We start from the raw sequence: 20,816 nt of genomic DNA, 5'->3' as shown, positions 1-20,816 counted from the left end.
CAATAAAAAATTAACCCAAACAATAATAGATAATTATTTATTTAAAAAATTTAACAAAAGTTATCTAAATTCCCTTGAAAGAACAAAGAAATCAATTAAAATGACAAAAATGTGGTTGGTGTGAAAAAAATTCTGCCTATTTTGCTACAAACCTTTGGAAAAACAGGCTGAATCTGACGCTCCTCAACTTTCTACATCAAGCCTAAATAATTGTAGAATTTTTTATTTTTTTTAACAATTCTTTAAGCAGAAAGTTCATTAAAAACAAGACTTATTTGTCTTCACTAACCATTATATACAAATCTTCATTTTCACATGAATGTTCTATATTTGATATTAAAAAAACATTTTTTTTGGTCATGATGTGTGAACGGAGCTTTGTGTAGAGTCAGTTGTGTGAGTCTGTGTCCTCTAACATGATTCAAACCTGCTGATTTTGAAATGAGCAGGGAAAGGCTAGAAATCACTGCACTGTGGAGGTGATGAATTTATTGTTATTATTCGCATGGTGGAGACTCCAACTCCCAGCATGCCTCTGTGTCCGGTGGGGGGATTTACACTCCTGAAGAATTGTGGAGAGATGGTGGAGGAAGATCAAGGTTGGAGATCATTTGGATTTTCCAGAAAATCCAACTTCCCCCTGCAGCTGATCGCAGGACAAATGATCTGATCAATATAATCACTTCATTCACAAACGTTTTCTCTTTAAACGTTTTTTGCACGTCTGTCACAGGAAATGGGGTTGTCTGTTTTTGTGGGGTTTTTTCATCCACTTGTAGTTTACGTGAAGTATCATTTTAATGATCACACAGATGAGGAGGTTTGAGGAGAGAAGCCTCGCCTCCAGAAGCCCTGCAGCCTCTGGTGCAGCAGCAGCAGCTGCAGCAGCTGCAGCAGCAGCAGCAGCAGCAGCAGCAGCAGCAGCAGCAGCTGCAGGGCTTTCATTTGAGGTCCTGCTGGGGTAACTGGATCCTGTTGGTACTTTCAGGGCACATCAGGACCCGACCCCACCACGGTTTATGTGGATATGAGGGCGCTGCGGCACGACAGGTGAGTGAGCTCTGCCACTGCTTCTGCTTCTGCTCTGATGTGTCTGTCAGCAGGGACCTAATAAGCCCTGAACTCTCTTAGGACAGACGGGCGTTTTCTGGACCAAATGTGATAAAACTCTGGGATTACAGCTGAAGCTGGGAATAAAAATGTACATTTGAGGAACCATTAAAGGTGTTAAAGAACCCGCGGTCAGCTGCGTTTGCTCCTCCCACTCTCTTGCTCTCTTTTATCTATTAAAGGATAACGAGAAATGAGTTTGCAAGGAGGAGTTAGCAGTGACAGAAAATGAGCCTCTTGGTGCACAGAGAGGCTCTGCTAACAGAGATTATTGTTGTCCATGTGACATTTTATAGAATTTTATTTCCTTCACAGCTGATCTTTACTGACATTCCTCTAGATTTAGTCTCTCAGCCTCTTAGGTCATTTTGGGCACAAAACCAAACCAGAACAATTTTATGCATTGTAAAGCAACTTTATATTACATTTTGACGGGTAAAAATTCATGCTTGTTTATTCAGAATGTAGTTGGACAAACTAGATTTTTATTTAGACAGATTTATGACAGCTAGTCGTTGTGTAGTGAAGCTGCTCAGCGATGGATCCTTATTACAGATTGTCATGGTTTGCATCTAAAGCAGCGTTGAGTCATGTTTGCTCCGTTTCAGTGTCAATGCATAAAATATAAATCTGTGGACTTTTTCCTCCTCGCTGTTCCTTTCATAATCCCTGACCAGCATCATGTTTTTTTTCATCACCTTAAACAGCTGGAGAGAGAGTAGCACAGAGAAAACCAGCTTTCTGTAAACATAACGATATAATTCATTACTGTGGAGCAGCTGATGCCTGCTTGATGCACCAACTCTGAAGACCAGCCGAGTTCAGAAAGCTGAACCATGGTCCTACAAAATGACAGGAATGCTACAGCAGCACATTTGGAGGGAGTCAAATGTGCTGCTGTAAAGCACGGTGGTGGAAGGAGGGTGATATGGGCTTAGTTTGACTTAAGGCTCCTCTGTATACCAGAGGTCTCTAGAAGTGAGTCTCTAAAGCACAGCAGAACATCTATTTCAATTTTTGCAAAAAAGTAAGACACTTTTTCCTGTGGTTTTCTTCATGCTCTCTGAGGACTGAGATACCCCCACTTACACGGTTCTCTTTGGTTCTGCTCTATTTTGGAGATATTTCCTAAAAATGTTCATAGAAAGTTTGAGAATTCAAAATGACACTGAAAACTCTGATATCAAAGAACTATAACCCTTTTGCAATCTTAGATGACCCCACCCTTACATTGACGTGTTCTCCCTACCATGACAAAGGTGGATAAAGGTGAAGAGGATTTCATGTAATCCATGGACACCAGTGAAGATCACAAATCATTGAAGAAAAAAGGTTCAGAGCACTGTCTAGTGGGTCTAGATGACCCAACTCCCAATGTTAAAGTGCCTAGGATAGCACAAGGGTTAAGAAAAAAAGACTTAACCTGGTCACTTGAAAAAAAAAAAAGCTAAAGATAAAAAAGGCTTTTCCACTGCACACTGAATAGATCTGGAGGAGTTTCCCTGAATGTATCTTAGATTTTATTTTGGCGGGGAAGTAGAAACTTTATTCTTTTAATCTTTTGAATAACAGATACACGTGAACAACCAGGTTTTTTAGATTTCTGCCCTGATGAGCTCCATTTCCTCCAAAACAGATGTTTTTGTGCACAAAAGCTGGTAAAGCAACACATTTGTCTGAACACAGTTGTTTTCTTTGCTGGGCAGAGTCAGGCTGGTAGAGAGGGGGTCTCCACACAGTCTGTCCTTGATGGAGTCTGGAAAGGTGAGCTCACACGGAAATGAACTTTGATGTTTTAGAAAAAGTCCAGTTTGCATTGAGTTTTCCTCTGTGTTTGAGCAGATCCTGCCCGGAGTTCGAATCATCATCGCAAACCCAGAGACTAAGGGACCAATGGGGGAGTCGCATCTGGGAGAGGTTTGTTTGGCCCCTCCCTCTTTATTTATTAATTTTAATTCAAATTAATGGACACATATGAAACTGATTTAGATGTATTCTCTGAGTTGATGAAAATACCACTGGAAACATGAAAGGCCACTAAGACCAGTTTGGGTTTGAGAGGACAGGACAAAGACAGACTGGATCAATCGGCTGCTCTGATGAAGCAAAACCCAAAAACACCGAATCATCTGTCAGTAGACTAAAGTAGACGTAGATTGATGGATGGAGGAGAAAACGGTGAGGAAAACGCCCAATTGGTCCTAAGAAAGACTCAAATTATTGTAAAAAATTGAAAGAATTGTAGCCCTGTGATAGATTGAATCCCCTTTTAGGGGTGTACTCAGCCTTCTCCTGACAGTAGATGGGATAGGCTCCAGCAACAATGTGACCCCAAACAGGATTTTCGTGGGTTTAGAAAATGGATGGATGAGATGAATTTTTTATATAGTGATTTTTGGTTGACTAGTATAATTCAGCTTTTATTTGATTAGACTGCAAGAATACTAAGTGCACAGAAACATCTTGAATTTTTCTAACTTTTGCGTGTGTGTGTGTGTGTGTGTGTGAATGTAGATCTGGGTGCATAGCGGTCACAACGCCAGCGGATACTTCACCGTGTACGGGGACGAGGCGCTGCAGTCGGACCACTTCAGCTCCAGGCTCAGCTTTGGAGACACGCAGACCGTCTGGGCTCGGACCGGGTACCTGGGCTTCCTCCGCAGGACGGAGCTCACAGACGCCAGTGGAGGTGAGGACACGGAGGGGGGGGGGGTTCGCCTTCATCATCATCATCATCACAGGAGCAAATCCCAGCTTGATGAAGTTCTGTGAAACCTAAATCCCAACGGCTCACCCGCCTCTTCAACCTGATGTCTAAACGTGTATCTGCAGAGCGCCATGACGCGCTGTACGTGGTCGGCGCTCTGGAGGAGGCCATGGAGCTCAGAGGGATGCGCTATCACCCCATCGACATTGAGACGTCTGTGATCAGGACGCACAAGAGCATCACAGAGTGGTGAGCAGCCTGACACACAGCAACAGTTCTTGCCGTTGAATACCGTCTCATAAATTCAATAACTTACATTTTCTGATGTTTCGAAAGCTACAATTGTTTAGGAAAACAAACTTTCCTCTCAGAAAGTCTGAGATTCTTTGGATTTCCTGCTTTGACCCGATCTGAAACTTTGAAAAAACATTGAAGAACTACTTTAATGACGAAATACCATCAATAAAAGACCTACTTAACTATTGCCATGAAAATAAATGAGCGTATTTTGGTTAATGTATCTTTTGTTACAAGATGAGAGTATCTTAATGTAAGTTAATTTTATAATGGGGCTTGTAAAATTAAATGTTTTTACATTTAGTTTGTTTAAGTATAGTAATATACATTTTCCACAATTGAACAGTGTCATTCATTTTTTTCACTCCCAGTAAACAGGGTGGTGATCAGCTGTAGTATTCATTTGAAAACTTTCCCATTTAACCCTTGTGTTATCTTAGATGACCCCACCCTCACATTGACGTGTTCTCCCTACCATGACAAAGGTGGATAAAGGTGGAAAGATTTCATGTAATCCATGGACACCAGTGAAGATCACACATCAAAAGGTTCAGAGCACTGACTATGGGGTCTAGATGACCCAGCTCCAAATGTTAAAGTGCCTAGGATAGCACAAGGGTTACTATTGACATTTGGCAGAACAGAAAGAAAGTCTAGAAATAATCTGATCTACTTGGTTATTATTCAACAAACTCAATCAATCCATCAAACATCACCACAGTTGCCACGCATGCCCCCATAAACATAGAGCTCTCAGCAATGAGGAGGGGGAGGAGGGGGAGGGTCCGACAGCGGTGCCTCAGAGATCCAGTCGTCAGAAAGTGAACTAGGTAAAAAAAAAAATCCTTCTTTAGTGTAATATATTCTACATATGGATGTAGTTCTCTGAAAGTTTGCTACAGGCCTCAGAAACTCCTCTGTGGTTCACATCCACGCTGCTCTGATCTTGTGTTTGTTTAGCAGACGTCACAGATCCTTTCCTCTAGAACCTCCGGTTGTTCCTGTGTGTCTGCAGCGCCGTGTTCACCTGGACCAACCTGCTGGTGGTGGTGGTGGAGCTGGACGGCTCCGAGCAGGAGGCTCTGGACCTGGTCCCTCTGGTGACCAACGTGGTTCTGGAGGAGCACTACCTGATCGTGGGCGTAGTGGTGGTGGTCGACATCGGCGTCATCCCCATCAACTCCCGCGGCGAGAAGCAGCGCATGCACCTGCGCGACGGCTTCCTGGCCGACCAGCTGGATCCCATTTATGTGGCTTATAACATGTAGCGCCGCCTAGTGGATTAATATTTAATCTGACTAAGAGGTGCGAGCAGGAAGTCCTCCGCCCGCGCTGACCGTTTCAGCGGTGACCTTACAGACGGAGGACTTTCACCAACGTAGCAAAGATGTTGGCTTTTACATTTACGTGTGGCTCACTTTAAAAGAAAAACCTGCTTCCTTAACCTCTTTTTTTACACGTCCTTGTAAAATTGTAAATGTAAATTTCCACTTAAAAATCCCAAACATACCTTGAGTTTTTGCTGCATCATCATTACAAAGACCGAGCTGTGTTTAAACCAGTTTCCCCTCAACGTCGCTATGAGGTACGTCTGAGCTTTTATTTTTTAAACTAGCCAAACATTTACATCCAAACACCCGCAGCCTTTATTTTTTCCTACAAACTAACAAACCATCCACTTTAACCACTTGTATTCTGTAAGTATGTACAAAAAAGACTGACTTAATTTATTTTGTTTCTCTTTTAGAAATACAAGACATTCAAGAATGTTTTATTCTGAATATTTGCTAATATAAGAAGAAAAAAAACATTATCTAGAGTGAAACAGAGTCTTATATCAAGCATATTATAAAAACAGAGATTATATGTTGATAGATTATTTTTAAAAAGTAAGAAATATCCCTGCAGTTACATCTGATCGGTTTTCCTCCATTTTGGCACCAATTCACTTTAATCAACAATTACATCTTCTGCATTTGGATATTTGAATCAATGTTTTATTTTGAAAATACCACCTATATTGCATAGCATAAATACTTAAGAGTAAAGCCTCTAATTTGAGTTTGTATGTCAGTAAACAGGGACATTCAACTGAGATCTAAACGCTATTCAGTTGTTGTCGCCCCCTTGTGGCCTTATGAAGAATTACACTTTTTATTATTCAGTCAGGCCCATTTGAAATGTCAACTTTTTATCTTTTCCAATCTCAAACATGTAGAAACTAGAAACGTCACTGGATTATAATCTGCCTGTCAGCCAACAGCTGCCCCCCCCCCCCCCCCCCCCAGCTCTGAAATGGTGCATCAACTTTGACTTGTAAATAGGAGTGAAGAGTCCGTCTTATTTTTTCATGTACAGATCAATCAGGGCTCAGCGCACAGTGATGTCAAACAGGAGTTCTAGTGTTTTATCAGGAACCCGTAAGGAGACGTCTTTGCTTCGGCTCAGAATGTTCTGGTTTCACCGTTTGTGTGTTTTTAGCCAAAAAAAACCACTTTCATTGCCGGGTTTCTTTTTCAACAACGTCCTCTGGATTTTTTTTAAAGGTTTTAAAAATGTCTTATTAGAGTTGTTTCCTTTAAATGAATATTTTGACAATAAAGTATCTTTGTTACACTGCAGGTTTGGTTGCATCATTGCTGCTTTCACATGAATAAGCTAAAATAAACAAATTTGGGATTTGCAGCCTGGAAAATGGGATGATCCTATTTTTTTTTAAATTGACTAAAAATTGACTAAAGTGCTGAAATTTGGTTTTAGCAAAAAAAAAATTAAAGTTTTCATCCCAGTGGCTTTAGTTAGTAATAATCTTTTTTTTAACCCTTGTGCCATCTTAGATGACCCCACCCTTACATTGACGTGTTCTCCCAATGTGAGCACTGTCTAGTGGGTCTAGATGACCCAACTCCCAACGTTAAAGTGCCTAGGATAGGACAAGGTTTATAGCAGATTACACATCCCTAAGACATTTGTATTTACCCAGACTTGGTATGGCGCCCCCTCGTGGTTGGATACGTTTCAACACTTAGCTGGTTAGTAAATGTTTTGTGTTGTGAGATTTATTTGTATTCAGACAGAACTTCTCACAGCTGTGGTAAGGTGTTCAAAAAGCTGAACAGTGGGGCCGTGAAAGTAACTGAGAGAAAAGGCGCAAAAAGGAAAATACAATTTACAAGTCCAACAGCATGACTCAGTCCATTGGCACCACCTAGTGGCCATCAGATGTATTGCTCGACTTTTTTTTTTTCAGTCTGCGAAACTTTTCTATGAAATCCAAAATTTTAATCCTTACAGTTTACTAAAAATTGTGAAGTAAAAGATTACAAATCTAAATAATAAACCAAACCAGTCCTACATATATACTTACAGTATTTTGGCAGTAGTACTGGTGGGGAAAAAAACCTAAGAAAAACCTGTTTAATGATTTATCATTAATCTTATAACACAAACAAGAAGACATAAAGTGAGCCCTGCTGGACACCTGCAGTAATCCTGCAGCCACTTAGGAGCTTCATCCTTTCACCACAGAAGAGTCTGAGCTGAAACTGCAGATGATTGGCTTTCTAAACTCTTTAACCCTTGTGCTATCAGAGATGACCCCACCCGTACATTGACGTGTTCTTCCTACCATGACAAAGGTGAATAAAGGTGGAAAGATTTCATGTAATCCATGGACACCAGTGAAGATCACAAATCATTGAAGAAAAAAGGTTCAGAGCACTGTCTAGTGGGTCTAGATGACCCAACTCCCAATGTTAAAGTGCCTAGGATAGCACAAGGGTTACACAGTTCCTGTCTGAGCAGAAACCTCCAGCTTCAGCATCAACTCCAACCCTGCTTCTCCAAAACAAGCCCCCCCCCAAGAACCAAACTGGACCGCAGACACTGGTTGATACATTTATTTCTCCATGTTAGCACATAGAATATATTTATATACATATTGCTAGCTAAAGTGTACAAAAACAAAAGACTGGCAGCATTAAAAAATGTTGCTATGGTTAATAGTTTACATGTGGACAGAACAGAAGAGGATGACCTACTAGAAGTGAGAGCAGAGAAACCTTTACAGCCGTTTTCCTTCCTGTCAGACGTACTTTAAGTACAAGAAGGATCCATCTCAAAATCACATAGTAAAATACCTCAAAACTAGACGCGTTTGATCATCTGATCAACTCCCTTTTTCCAGCTGGAATCCGCCTCACACATCTGGAAACAGCATCGCCTCCCGGAAAACAAAAACATTGTCATATTGCAGTTTGAGTGCAACTACGTCTTTTATTTTTAGCTTACACCATGAAATGAGGGGGGAGGAAATCCACACGGCTTTTATGCATGCGTTTAAAACTCCAGGAATACAAAGCAGAGTGAGATAAAAACTTAAACACACAAAAGAAGATTAAAAAACTTAAACCGACATGGCTGATGCACAGATATAAAAACATTCCAACATGAGTTTAAAACCAGAAGAACAAAAAGCTGCTTCATCTTCATTTACGCATTGAAGGTTTTAAAACATTTAAAAAAAAAAGGAAATACATACAAAGTGACATGAAAGCTGATATCAGTTGTACATTGTACAAAATTAGGACCAACAGTCATCCAGATCACTGAAATATTAAATGCCACTTAATTTACACACCGACATGAAGCAGGTTTACTGATATTTACATGTAGTGCAACCATGAGACTGGAAAAGTGACCCGACGACGGAGCAGACATGACGAGAGAGGAGGAACCAAAACGAAATCACCTCAGAGTCCAAACACCACCGATCTTCTCCGTCTCCATCTGGACGACTGCGATCCGGGGAAAAAAGAAACCTCAAATCCGAGCTGCTCAAAAAGTACGCAGAAACGATTCCAGGTCCGGATGTTTTTCTGCAGCGTCTAGAAAGACATCTTACAAAAAGAAACCTGACAGAAACACGTTCACAAGGAACTACTTAGAGGGGGGGGGCTTGATATTTAAAATACAGAGATTTCATCATCAACTGATGTTTAAAACGCACTAAAATCCAGAGGACCACTGATCCCCTCCCTCTGCCATCAGGAGGGGCGGAGCCATCGCTCTGAAAGCGGCGGGTCAAACCCCTCAAAAAAAACAATCTGCTTTTTGTTTAGTTTGGCAACAAAAACCAAATAGCATGGCATTAATCCTACAGTAACTAAAGCATAAAGTAAGGAGGAAGCAGAGCTAAAGCTCAGCAGACACAGAGCAGAGACCGTCTGATCAACTACTGAAGATCAAAGACCACAAATATTTCTGTAAGAAAGGTTCAGGTTGGATGGAATTCATGGGAAAAGAAAAGTCCATTTTTTTTATAACACAATTGGGGAAAGCTACGGACATTTTTGTCTAAACAATCGATTTAATCAATCTTCTGGGATGGTTTGTTGTAAAAAAACAAAAACAAGCCGACGGTTCCAAACACAGTTCTGTCCATTAATGATGATGACGATGATGATGATGATCAGCACTTCTGTAAAAAGTTCATCACTAAGGAAACAATCAAAGGTTTGAATCTGGCAATCTCATTGCCTTTAGAAAACAGAATCAGAGCACCACAGTTACACACCACAGAGGAAAGAAAAGACTACAAAACAGGAATTCCTGCTTTACATTTGCATAATATTTTGAACCACTGCCTCCATTTTTGCTCCTCACGCCGTTTTTTCTTTTTTTTGCCATAAATTAAAAACCTAAAGTGTGAAGCTGTCGGCATGCAGACGAGCCCCGAAACAAACAGGCACTGAGCACCAACAACAGCAAACGCAGAGTCTCTGGAAAGGGACTGACGGCGCAGGCGTGGAGCGGGACGACTCTGCGGGTGACTTCAAACTGACGCCAGGCTTTTTGGCAACATTACAAGCTCTGGGTTTGTTTGTTTGTTTGGGATTCATGAAGACATGAAATGTGTGCAAAGAAACAAAAAGCATGAACCCTGTCTGAGACCCGGCACAGGATCTCTTCCCATCAAATGAAGAAAGCCACACGTGTGCAGTTATGATCATCGTGGACACAAATGATTAGTTGAGCCGGCGTCTTTTAGGGCCGACCTCTGACCCTGTTCCCAAAGAGTGACTTGTTGATGCTGAGATTCTAGGTAGAAACGATTCAAAAGGTGCAATCCACCACCACCACCAATCCAAGCGGGCCGTCTGCAGAGTTCTCCTCGTCCGTGACGGTTTCTTTGTTCATTCTTGTTTGATGCATGTGGGATAGAAAAACCCACATTTTTAAAAATCCTAATAAAACATTCTCAGGCAGCGCTCACTTGTTTCTCGCATAAATAACATTCTCCAGCAGAAAAAACAAAACAAAAACACATTTCATAACTCAGCATTTGAGTCATGCTTTGGAGAAATTTGTTCACAAATCGGGGGGGGGGGGGGGGGGGGGGGGGGTATAGAGTCATCACAGAGGGGAAATGAACTTTAAATCGCTCGTCGGCGGGTCCACACAGTTTTATCAAGGCAAGAGGAGAAGCTGGAGGGAGGAGAGCGCGTATGTTGGTGACTGACTGACTGACAGCAGGGGGGTGCCATGTGTGATGTCAGAGGGGGGCGGGGCCGGCTCATCTCTTCCTGCGGCAGGTTCGTTTGTGGTCGGCGTGCCAGTGCTCCTGCTGACACTTGATGGAGCAGTAGGAGGTGTTCCAGCAGCAGTGGTACATGGCCTCCTCCTCACAGTTGTAGCACTGAGGGACGACACAGCGGTTACGGCACAGTCTCCAGGAGATGGCGCTCTTCCGACAATCATTTACTAAAATGACCCTAACACCCAAATACACAGCACTGACATCCAATCTCACAATCCAAACTTTCAATCCTATTGTGGTAAATGTAGCTCAATGTGAAAAATCAAAGTGGTGAAAACAGGTTCTGCTTCCTGCAGAAACAGAACTCGATCAGCAGCAAAGCTGGAGCTGGAATCACAGAAGAACCAAGGCTGCTCTGAGGTTTTTATTTGAAGCTGAAGCTTCCCGTTTCCAGTCAGACCCTGTTCAGAGCAACTGGACTCCTGCTGTGTCATCTGCACTTTAAACAATGGAGATGTCTCCAGTGAAAAACCTACATAATACACGTTCTTTGACACACCGTAACTCTTTGACCGTTAGCGCCATAAATGTAATTGTCATAAACGGCCATAAACGGATTCTGATGTGGAGCAAAGCCGTATGAAGACGTCCACAACAGAATCAGCTGATTTACGTTGATGGCGTCATCACGTCACGCAGGCATCCGGCCCACCAGAGCATTTTATGCGACTCTTGTTAATGGCCTGGTGAAATGTGGCGCTGATTGCAGATTCACTACAGATCCCATAATGCAGTCCTTCAGCTGGCCTGGTGAACACTTTCGCTCGCCCTCACAATGCCGAAGAGAACAAGTTGGTTCTGAAACGGAGCCTTTAAAAAACGACTGGAGGCAGAATAAATGTTGACTGACATTACTGATGAACCTGCGTGTCTCCTTTGTGGAGTGAATGTGGCTGTAAGGAAAGACGGCGATCTCAGACTAACATCAAATATGCACTCGGTGTGAAAATGACGTCTGACAAGTAGCTGGAATTTCTGACTGGATGCTTTCTTCTTTGGTACAAAAGAAGAACCGTGCTTTCCGTAACAAAATCCTCTTCATGCATGACAAGGGTTCCTATGATCAAACGCAACTTGACCTATTAAGATGTTTTTGATTGGAATAGCTTTTGATTTCAGTAATTAACACCTCCTCAAGGCCCGTACACACCGGGACGAATATTCGCCAGGCGTTATTCGCCAGCGTTTTTTGTGTTCACACCCAGGCGATTTTCGCTGACGATGAGCCGAGTGAACATGCAATTTCATTCCCTGACATTAGATGGCGCTTAATGAAAAACAGAAATACTCCTGTACACAAGGTGGCGCTGCACAACTTTAGGCTTCTTAAAGTCACTTTTCACTCAGAAAAAGAGAGCAAGTATTTACGCGCTTGTCAGAATAATACAAAGAAAACATGAATATTTCAAGCACCAGTAGCTCCAACTGGTGCTTGGTTCGGGGATATTTAAGAATGTCCGTCATTATTTCTTTGCGGCAGTGTAGACGCTACTTGGCGTCTAACTTCTTCGCTGGTATGTGTGCTCAGCAAGGCAGTTTTGTGTTTGAGCGCCCCCAAGTTGTGTTTTACTGTAACTTCAGAAGCTCCAGACACATGTGCAAAAGCGCCATTCTCATTGGTCGAATAGATTTCGACGCGACGCGTCAAAAAAAAAAACGAACCCGAGGCATTTTTTTTTTTTTGACGCTTTAACGCGTGGCGTTTTTTCTCGTCGGTGTGCACACTCTCATTGGTGCCCTTTGTTTAGTCACGAGGCGTTAAACGTCGGCGAAAATCACCGGCGAAATTCGTCCCGGTGTGTACAGGCCTTAAGGCAGCAAATTCAACAAAAGACTATTTTCAGTCCTTTAGAATCTTTAAATTGTTGTGGGACTCTGTTGAGTGTAAAAATGTGGAACCGTGCATTGAAAGTTTTTTATTTTTGAAAAAAATACCTCGTCTTTAGGAGGTTTGGTCAGTAACAGTTAATATCTACTCTATTGGTTAGTGACTTGATAATGATGCTGACTGTCGTTTGCGTTGAGCATTTAGAAAAATATCATTTGCATAATCCTGATCGTTTGGGGCTGTAAACACTGGGGCTAAAGCTCCATCCACTGTTGAAGAGTTTACAGCAAACTCTCACAAAGTTTGGGTCCAGATGCATTCGGGTCCAGACTGCGGTTCTTTGGTCGGTTAGCTGCTCGTGCCTGATGAAGAGGACCGCGATGAGGCCGGCTTACAGAAGTGGACCAGAACTCAGAGCTGCTCTGTTCTGATGAGGAACTTTGAGTCGATTGCATAAAACCAGATGATCCTGATCAACCACTCACAACCGCAACATAACCAAAGTATACCCAGTGGTTCCTGACCCCGGTCCTCGGTGTCCAACCCTCCTTTAACACAGCAGCTTTAATAATAATAATAATGATGCTTAAAGAGCTTAAAGTGTGCATCCGTTCTTCGTTCCCTCCTCATTCATACTTGGTGACGGTAAGCTACTGGTGTAGCTACAGCTTCTGCCAGTACGCTCCTCTGTCCATCATTCACATGACTCACACGCCAGTGGAGCCACACTGGAAGGTGCAGTGTCTTGCCCAAGAACAACAGTTCATTGGGGGGAGCGGGGATCGAACCATCAATCCTTTGATTGTTGGCTGACCTGCGCCACCACCTGTGTCAAAACCATTTTCCCTGTAAAAACCCTGACAGCAGATGGAGCGGCCATACTCACCCACTGCTTCTTCTTGGTCTGGGAGATGAGCTGTTTGTGTTGGGCCACCAGCTTCTTCACCTCCTCCACCAGCTCCTCTTTACACTTCTCCTTCACCTGCTTGCACTTCCTGTCCATCTCCGCCTGAGCCCCGGCCACTGCTTTACTCACCGCCTGCCTCTTCTCCTCCTCCATCTCTGCTCGCAGCTGAGGAGAAGCACAGCAGGAAGTCCAGTGTTTGTGACTGCAGCTGGCGTCCTGAATCGCCCTCGCTGGACGCTCATCTCACCTTCTCCAGAGCTTCTCTGACCACTCTTTCCGTCTCCCTCTTGTTGTCGGCCTTCATCATCTCTTTGACGTCGTTGAAAACCTTGGTGTACTTCTCGTGGCACATGTTCTGGCAGGCGCCTTCGCTGTTGGTCTGGGTGCCGCGGTGAAGCGTGCGCGGCGACCCTCCGCTGGCCTTCTTCGTCTGCGTGGACACAGACAGCTTCTCTGGCTGCTGCGGCGCCGAACACACAGGGATCTCCTGGCTGGAGCTGACCGCCTCCATCTCCGGCTCCGGGTCCTGGTGGAGCGGAAAGACCAGATAACCGGTTCAGGTGGGGACAGATGTGATGTTCTGTTTCAAAATGTTTGTCCTGGTGTCAGACCAATTCAGGAAATTCTAAAGTGAGTCTCCTCAACTGTAGCTCCTGGGTTTTTCTGATAGTGTGGCAGTTTGATAGACAAAAGACGCATTTCCCTTTCCTCTAACCGTCTGTTCCCATGGCAACGCTGCAGGGCTCACTAATGTGTGCACATTCATCACAGTAGCGCGGTATCTGATACTCTTTATTGTGAAAATGGCAAAAAAAAAAAAAAAAAAAAAAATCTCATTGAATTCATCTGCCTCTGATCACCAAGCCCAGAGCTTTCATAGTAACCGGGCAGTTCAGCTGCAAAAACCTGCAATCCTGACCTGGAAAGGAAACAAAAATAGCCCTCCCATAACAAGATCATTTGCATATTCTAGGTGTGTTAAACATTTAAGCATTTTGTGTGAAAACAAAATTAAGTCTAAAAAGACTTCAAAAGGAAAATGTCAAATCTGATTAGTGAATTTGATTTAAAATAAATGAATGTGACAGATTATCTTTTCTTAGACTAAAATGTAGAAATTTGAATCAGTATCCAAACCCTAAAAACGTCCTTCTACTTTAGGGTGTCTAACTAAATCTTTGGGGTATTATGGTCTGCTCTTCTAGGAAGCTACAAAAATCTGCATCAAAGATTAAAAAAACATGAAATATAATTATCGTCCAATGTTAGAAACTCTTTGGTCCTAAAAAATTAAAACTATTGACTGTATATATATATAAAACTGGACGAGTGAGAGAGACGTCACCCATAAAACTGACAAAGCAAATGAAGTCAATTCAGTCGCCATGTTGGAACCAGACGTCCTCAGTAAGCTGTGATTGGTCCGTCGGTGGTGGTCGGTGTTAGTCTATATTTCTATGGCAACCACCCTCTCTAATCAGTGGTAGGTATGTTAGAAGGCCACACCCCTTCCACTGAAAGCAGGCTCAGGAGAATCTGTCAATCAAACGCTTTGAAAGTTTGACTACTTTTATTGAGGCATCTGATTGGTCACTTTATAACTTAAAGCAAAATATAATGAAACAAAATTGGGATTCGCTTTTTAGATGTTAAAAATATGCAGAGCAAGAATGTTTATTCTGATTGATAAAAGGATTAATAGCTGTTTATTTCTCAATAGAAGTCTATGGCATTTGTGCTTTTTGGGACCAGTGGGGGCTTCCAGTTTAAAACGCGAGGGGGAGGGGTCACCCAGTCCAGTTCTCTATACCAGTGTTTTTCAACCAGTGTGCTGTGGGAGATGGTCAAGTGTGCCATGGGAAATTGCCCTCATTCACTGATCTAAAAACATTTTCCATCTCCAGGATATCAGCTCTGTGTTCATCCAAACAGGCCCGGATAAAACACTGAGTAGTTTGGAATATGAAAGATCGTATAATACTTTTTTTTGTGTTTATTTGATTAAATTAAAGACACTTTGATAAGAAAGACTGTACCACGATTTAGCCGCAGCTTTAGCTCTGTTTTCAGAAAAGTCCCGCACCTTCAACTGTCTCCACCAATCATTCTTGGAGGCTTAATCATAGGTCATCAGTCTGACCAATCAGAAGTGGTTAAAGTCTTCACTTCCTTGTTCTGATTCTGCTCATAAAGTCTTTCAGTTCTAACAAAAATACCAGCTAAAGCTCGTCTTCAGCGGTGTAGCTTTCCACAGAGTCCGGTATCAGACCGTGGAACAAGTAAACAAAACAATGAAGCTCAGAGACGAGTCTGTCTGCGTTCGGCGGCTGTTTGCACTACATCTCCACCGTCATATTTTTGTCTTTATAATGTTAAATCAAAAAGGAAAAACTACAGGCTCAGAGTGGATGACACTGTGATATTGGTGATTTCATTTGTGCTTATTTTCCTCCTAAAGACAAAGGTTTTCATATCTTACGCTGACTTCCTCTTTGGGTTCAACAGCTTGAGTTCGACGACTTTTCTTCGCCTTGGGCTCCAAGCTGCCTTTGAGCTAAAGTGAAAACAAAAAAAGCAGAAAAACTAGATTTTAGTTGGAAACGTAAAGACATTGTAAATACTGTTGTTCTTGTGTTTGACCGAATTTAATTCACTCTCAAGAATAATTGAGCCAACAGTTACAAGGATTACAATTTTTTAGGTATAAGCATTCTTAAAAAAAATCTAGATCATAGTTTTTGGGGGGAAAAACATAGAATACCTTAAAAGAAACCATCATGGATTTTTTTAAAGTGTTTTGAAACCTTTTTAATTGCTGCATGATTTCTTTACTTTAAAGAAATAAAAGTTTAGTCTATGGAACGTGTATTTGTTGATGGATGATGGAAGTTTGATTTAGCTCCAGTTGATCAGCAGAAATGAGATCTGCAGTAGTGGAGCAAAAACGTGAGCGACGGCTAACGGCAGTGTTGATGCCACTTACATGGCGGACCTGCTCGTTGCTGGTGGAGGAGATGCTGGACTCTGCCTCCTCCGTCCGCTCCAGCCGGTCACTCCTCCCGCTCGCGTCCTCCTGCTGCCGCTGAGGCGGTGGGCTGTCCTCCAGCTTTGTTTTCCAGTAACGCCCCTCCTTCAGAAAGCGCTGGTACACCTCCAGCTCCTCGCACGCCTTCTTCCAGCCGTTGCTGCGCTTCACTTGCAGCTGCTGGACGTTCACCTTGATGTCCTGGATGTTCTCTGAAGGGATCCACGCTCTGAAGGGCAAAGACAAACTGTTGTCTCCTGTTGGTTTGTCTGTTCAGTCGTGCTGCTTTGAAGCTTTTATTACCTTTGGTGCTGGTGTCCAAAAAACCGCACGTCCACCTGGTTATCGTCCCTCTGAAGGACTTTTGCAGGCCAGTAACCAAAACCCTTCATTTTAGCCCAGACCAGATCATGACTGGGGCTCTGCAAAGGTAACAAACAAAAAGAGATGAAAAACCAAACAGTCATCTTTTAACTTTGATTGTACATACTCTGTATTATTCTTTGTTATTAGTCTCATTAACACTGAATATGGACCAAGTAGCAGACTAGTGATTAAGATGGTGAAATCAAGAGAAACTTTCATCTTTTCTTTCAGTGTTTGCAGTTCTGGGCTGCTGTTTGTTGATGTGCTGCTGCAGGAATATTAATAATAAAAGCTTGTTTTTTTTAATTTCCTTTTAAACTAAGCTTACATGCAGCCTCCACTGAAAGAACACAAAAACTTAAGCCTGACAGGACTACTAATGATGAAAAAACAGTGTGTTGATGGCATCGTCAGATCACATTCACAAACATTTGTAGTAAAAACTGACAGAAAAAGTTCAAAATACTTCCCGGCTTATCGGTAATATGATTTATCTAAATGGCAAGGCTGCTATTACAAATGACGGTCAGAATCTTTATCGACGTATCAAAGTTGTCAGTATGGAAAGAGTCAATTGGATTCATTAGGCCGTAATCTTCACCATTATGGAGTTCAGCAGCTTTAGACCCCAACAGAACACAGCTGTGAAGAACATCAAACCCTGTACCTCAGGTGAGCTCAATACCTAATAAATTCATGCAGTAAGAGATTTTCTTTCTGAAATCATTCAAATGTGTCAAATCAACATGTTTTTGATCAAACCAAACATCAGTGTTTCCCCCTTCAGTCGACTGGGATCCCACAGTTTCTGCTCATACTCACACAGGGATAACAGAACCAGTTGTCTGGCCGGGCGTTGGACAGGTAGAAGCAGTTCTTACACAGCATCAGCTCATTTAACTGGAAGACACCAGAGAAAAGGGAACAAAGATGAGATTTAAGACAAACATTTTTATGATGACATGTAAAAGTACTGCAGGAGACTTTTGCAGGTTCTCACTGGGTTTTCAACAAAAAAGGTACCTCGTGGCATGTGTCACTGAAGAGCAACCGTGCAATCTCTGCCTGATCGCTGTGAACTGCAACAAAATAAAAACATGTCTGAGTGAACTTTGCAAAGTACACAAGTGAAACTACATACATAATAAATAGGAAAGTAAACGAAAATAAAGGATGACCATTTTCTGGTGTGTAAAATTATATTCTGAACAATCGGTCGTCCTCAAAGTGGGAAACCTGGCTGCATCAGGCTGATCATTTTACATCTGAACTAACAATGATGCTCCACACTGTGAAATAACAGCTGCTGTGGGAGTTCTGGTAGAAACCAGTGACTGGGTTTCTTAGGTGGACACCCTGTTTGGTTAAGTTAGACCCACAACACTGGAACAGTTCAACAGTGACAGCAGCAGCTCCCTCTTTGCATCAGTACCCTCAGCTCTATAGTAAATGGGAATGACAAATACATGTAGTGCTTTTCTATCTTGTTTTAAAGCCCAAAGTGCTTGACGGTCACAGTTCCATTCACCCAGGCACATACACATTCACACACTGATGGCAGCACCACAGTGGTGCCAACCTGGACAGATGCAGCAAATCAGCCAGCAAAAATCAATCAGAGAATGAACAACGTGTTAACCCTAACAAATATTGTGCTAAATTTCAGGACCCAAAGTACAGATAAGAAAAAGGTAAAGAAAGAGAAATGGAGAGTGAAAGAGAATAAAAAATGTAGTCAAGGTAAACGGCAGATTTATCACACAGGCTAAGAAAACAGAAGCAACTGCCAGACAGCTCTGCCTCTGTCGAGCAGGGTCTTCCGCTACGCGCATCAGAACTGTTGCAATTCACACCTGTGCCGATTTTTGGTGTAAATGAAAAAGTTCCCTCTCCTCCCCAAAAAGTAAACCTTGAGGGACCAAGGGCCATGGTAGTCTTTAGGCTCTGAACACGGCAATGTTCCTCCTCCTCCATCCAAAAAGCCCGACAGAGGTCCTGATCAACATTCATCTTCCACCTCATTTGTTGACGTATTAAAAAAATGCTGTTGTTTAGAAACTACAAATAACTGCCCCATTCTGTCCCTCAAAATCTCAACCACAGAGTAATAAAATACATTTATTTTCTACAAAGTTTTAATAAGCTGATGTCATAGCTGCTCAGCAGGGCGCCCTCGGGCGTCGCTCAATTCTAAATGGTTAATAATTTCATTAGCTTGAAAAATCTACAACTAAAACTGTTTATTTTGTGAGAGGACAACAGTAAACATTGTCTGACAGCTGGCTGTGGTATCACTACCAAACATTAACAGTCAAGAAGTCCAGTATGTCAATATAAACTCTGACAGTCAGGAGTTCTAAGAAGAAACAGATTCTTGGTGAAATCTCAACCAGAAAAAACAAGACAATAATGAAGAGAGCTGGAAAACAGACAGATGAAACCAACAACACTCTTTAATACTCTTTGTTAGCTTGAAGCACCAGAACAACGTTGACCCACCTCCGTACAGGATGGCTGTGTTGTGAACTATCTGCTGAGCGTCTGCTTTAAACTCATCGAAGCTTTTGTACTTTCCTTCAGAGAGGCTCTGAAAGTCAAACAAGACAGAGGAAAAGTCAGCTAGGAGAAGAAAAAACAAACAGCAGTCTGTTTACCTGTCAGCGGATGGGTGATCAACACAGAGCCAGTCAAAAGGCAGCTTATCAATACAACAATGCACACAGTCGGTCAGCCAGTTTAGGAGCAAGCAGCACTGAGCTCAACAGTCAGTCATTGGAGGGATTTTTGTTATGTGGTAGTGTAATCTGATGTCCGCCTTTCAGCATATCCCCTAGGGGTGACCACAGCAAATCAGCGTTTATTGATTTTTACACCGGATGCCCTTCATGACACAACCCTGTATTTGATCTTTTTACAGCCGAAGCAGGACAAAACAAAATAAATGACATTCAAACTCTTTCAGAAACGCAATAAAAAGTAATATATACTTAAAATCAAAAAATGTAAACACAAAATTAAAACAATTCATTGGGGACTGACACAGGAGAACCCAGACTTGACCCCCCTGTAATGCAAAGGGTCTTGCCCATGGACCAACAATTAATGAAGCTCATTGTGCCCCCTGGGAATCAAACCCTGATTTCCCATTCCTGCGCTTAACCAACTGAACTATCCAGTCGCTGTGGTATTGTAATCTCATAGTGATGCTTATTATTGTTTATCTTGAAGCCAAATTACTTCAATTTTACTTGATAAAATATTTTACATCTAGATTTCTCATATCTAACATCATCTTAATCCGCATTTCCAAACCCTGATCCTCTGGGATCAATGTCCTGACTCTAATGACTCATTATAGGGCTCCTGCGGAGCTAGAAGATGAGCTGAATCAGGTGTGTTTATGCATGGGAAACATGCAGGACTGTGTACACTGAGGACCAGAGTTGGGCCACACGGGTCTTCATAAACAGTAGACGCACTTTCAGAGGCTACATGCGTTTGTTTCCCTCAATATCATTCATATAATCTTGTGAAACCAATGCATTTCTGATTCATTCATGACCTTTTGACCTCGCTTTGATATCAGAATAAGACCTGCGACCAAGGCAGAGATTCAAATCAAACTTTTTTTTTTATCCCCTAAAAAAATTTACATTATCTGTCCTTGCAGAACCACACGCTCTGAAGTTATCCTCTACCTTCTGTTTAATGAACATACCATTATGCAACTATGTTAAATGTCAGGTACAATTTATAATTTAATTAAAAAAAAATTAAAAAAACGTCTTTCGGCTGGCCTGGGAACGCTTCGGGGTTCCCCCAGAGGAGCTGGAGGAAGTGGCTGGGGCGAGGGAAGTCTGGGCATCTCTGCTTAGACTGCTGCCCCCGCGACCCGGTCCCGGATAAGCGTAGGAAGATGGATGGATGGATGGAAAAAACAAAAAAACAAGCTTTTTAGTATTTAACAAATGAGTAAAA

General features: G+C 42.3%; 2 protein-coding genes across 24 annotated transcripts in view; one reads left to right on the top strand and one right to left on the bottom strand.

Moving 5' to 3' along the window:
* LOC101156198 (disco-interacting protein 2 homolog C) overlaps window positions 1-6,735 on the top strand; it is a 201,314-nt gene extending 194,579 nt beyond the window's left edge. For 11 of the 12 annotated variants that reach the window (XM_078934381.1, XM_078934380.1, XM_020711272.3 and 8 more), the window contains 6 exons: window positions 989-1,050; window positions 2,817-2,874; window positions 2,953-3,027; window positions 3,625-3,799; window positions 3,943-4,066; window positions 5,130-6,735. In XM_078934381.1, coding sequence (XP_078790507.1) covers window positions 989-1,050; window positions 2,817-2,874; window positions 2,953-3,027; window positions 3,625-3,799; window positions 3,943-4,066; window positions 5,130-5,382 — 747 coding nt within the window. In that variant the 3' untranslated portion in view covers window positions 5,383-6,735. Of the gene's footprint in view, window positions 1-988; window positions 1,051-2,816; window positions 2,875-2,952; window positions 3,028-3,624; window positions 3,800-3,942; window positions 4,067-4,835; window positions 4,963-5,129 lie in introns of those variants that run through there. The other variant, XM_078934382.1, reaches the window with a different exon arrangement.
* Window positions 6,736-7,998: 1,263 nt separating this feature from the next.
* Window positions 7,999-20,816, bottom strand: part of zmynd11 (zinc finger, MYND-type containing 11) — a 35,030-nt gene continuing 22,212 nt past the window's right edge. For 8 of the 12 annotated variants that reach the window (XM_023965143.2, XM_023965148.2, XM_023965145.2 and 5 more), the window contains 9 exons: window positions 19,338-19,425; window positions 17,862-17,917; window positions 17,661-17,738; window positions 16,776-16,894; window positions 16,431-16,701; window positions 15,927-16,001; window positions 13,695-13,973; window positions 13,427-13,612; window positions 7,999-10,811 (listed from right to left, as the gene is read on the bottom strand). In XM_023965143.2, the coding sequence (XP_023820911.1) occupies window positions 10,689-10,811; window positions 13,427-13,612; window positions 13,695-13,973; window positions 15,927-16,001; window positions 16,431-16,701; window positions 16,776-16,894; window positions 17,661-17,738; window positions 17,862-17,917; window positions 19,338-19,425 (1,275 nt within the window). In that variant the 3' untranslated portion in view covers window positions 7,999-10,688. The remainder of the gene's footprint in view (window positions 10,812-13,426; window positions 13,613-13,694; window positions 13,974-15,926; window positions 16,002-16,430; window positions 16,702-16,775; window positions 16,895-17,660; window positions 17,739-17,861; window positions 17,918-19,337; window positions 19,426-20,816) is intronic. The other 4 variants (XM_023965144.2, XM_023965149.2, XM_078934386.1 and 1 more) reach the window with 1 other exon arrangement.

This window comes from Oryzias latipes, chromosome 17, assembly GCF_053564925.1.
Source record: "Oryzias latipes strain Hd-rR chromosome 17, Olatipes_Hd-rR_3.1".
Lineage (NCBI taxonomy): Eukaryota > Metazoa > Chordata > Actinopteri > Beloniformes > Adrianichthyidae > Oryzias > Oryzias latipes.
Note: the sequence above shows the minus strand (reverse complement) of the source record. Positions and strands in the feature narration are given on the sequence as shown.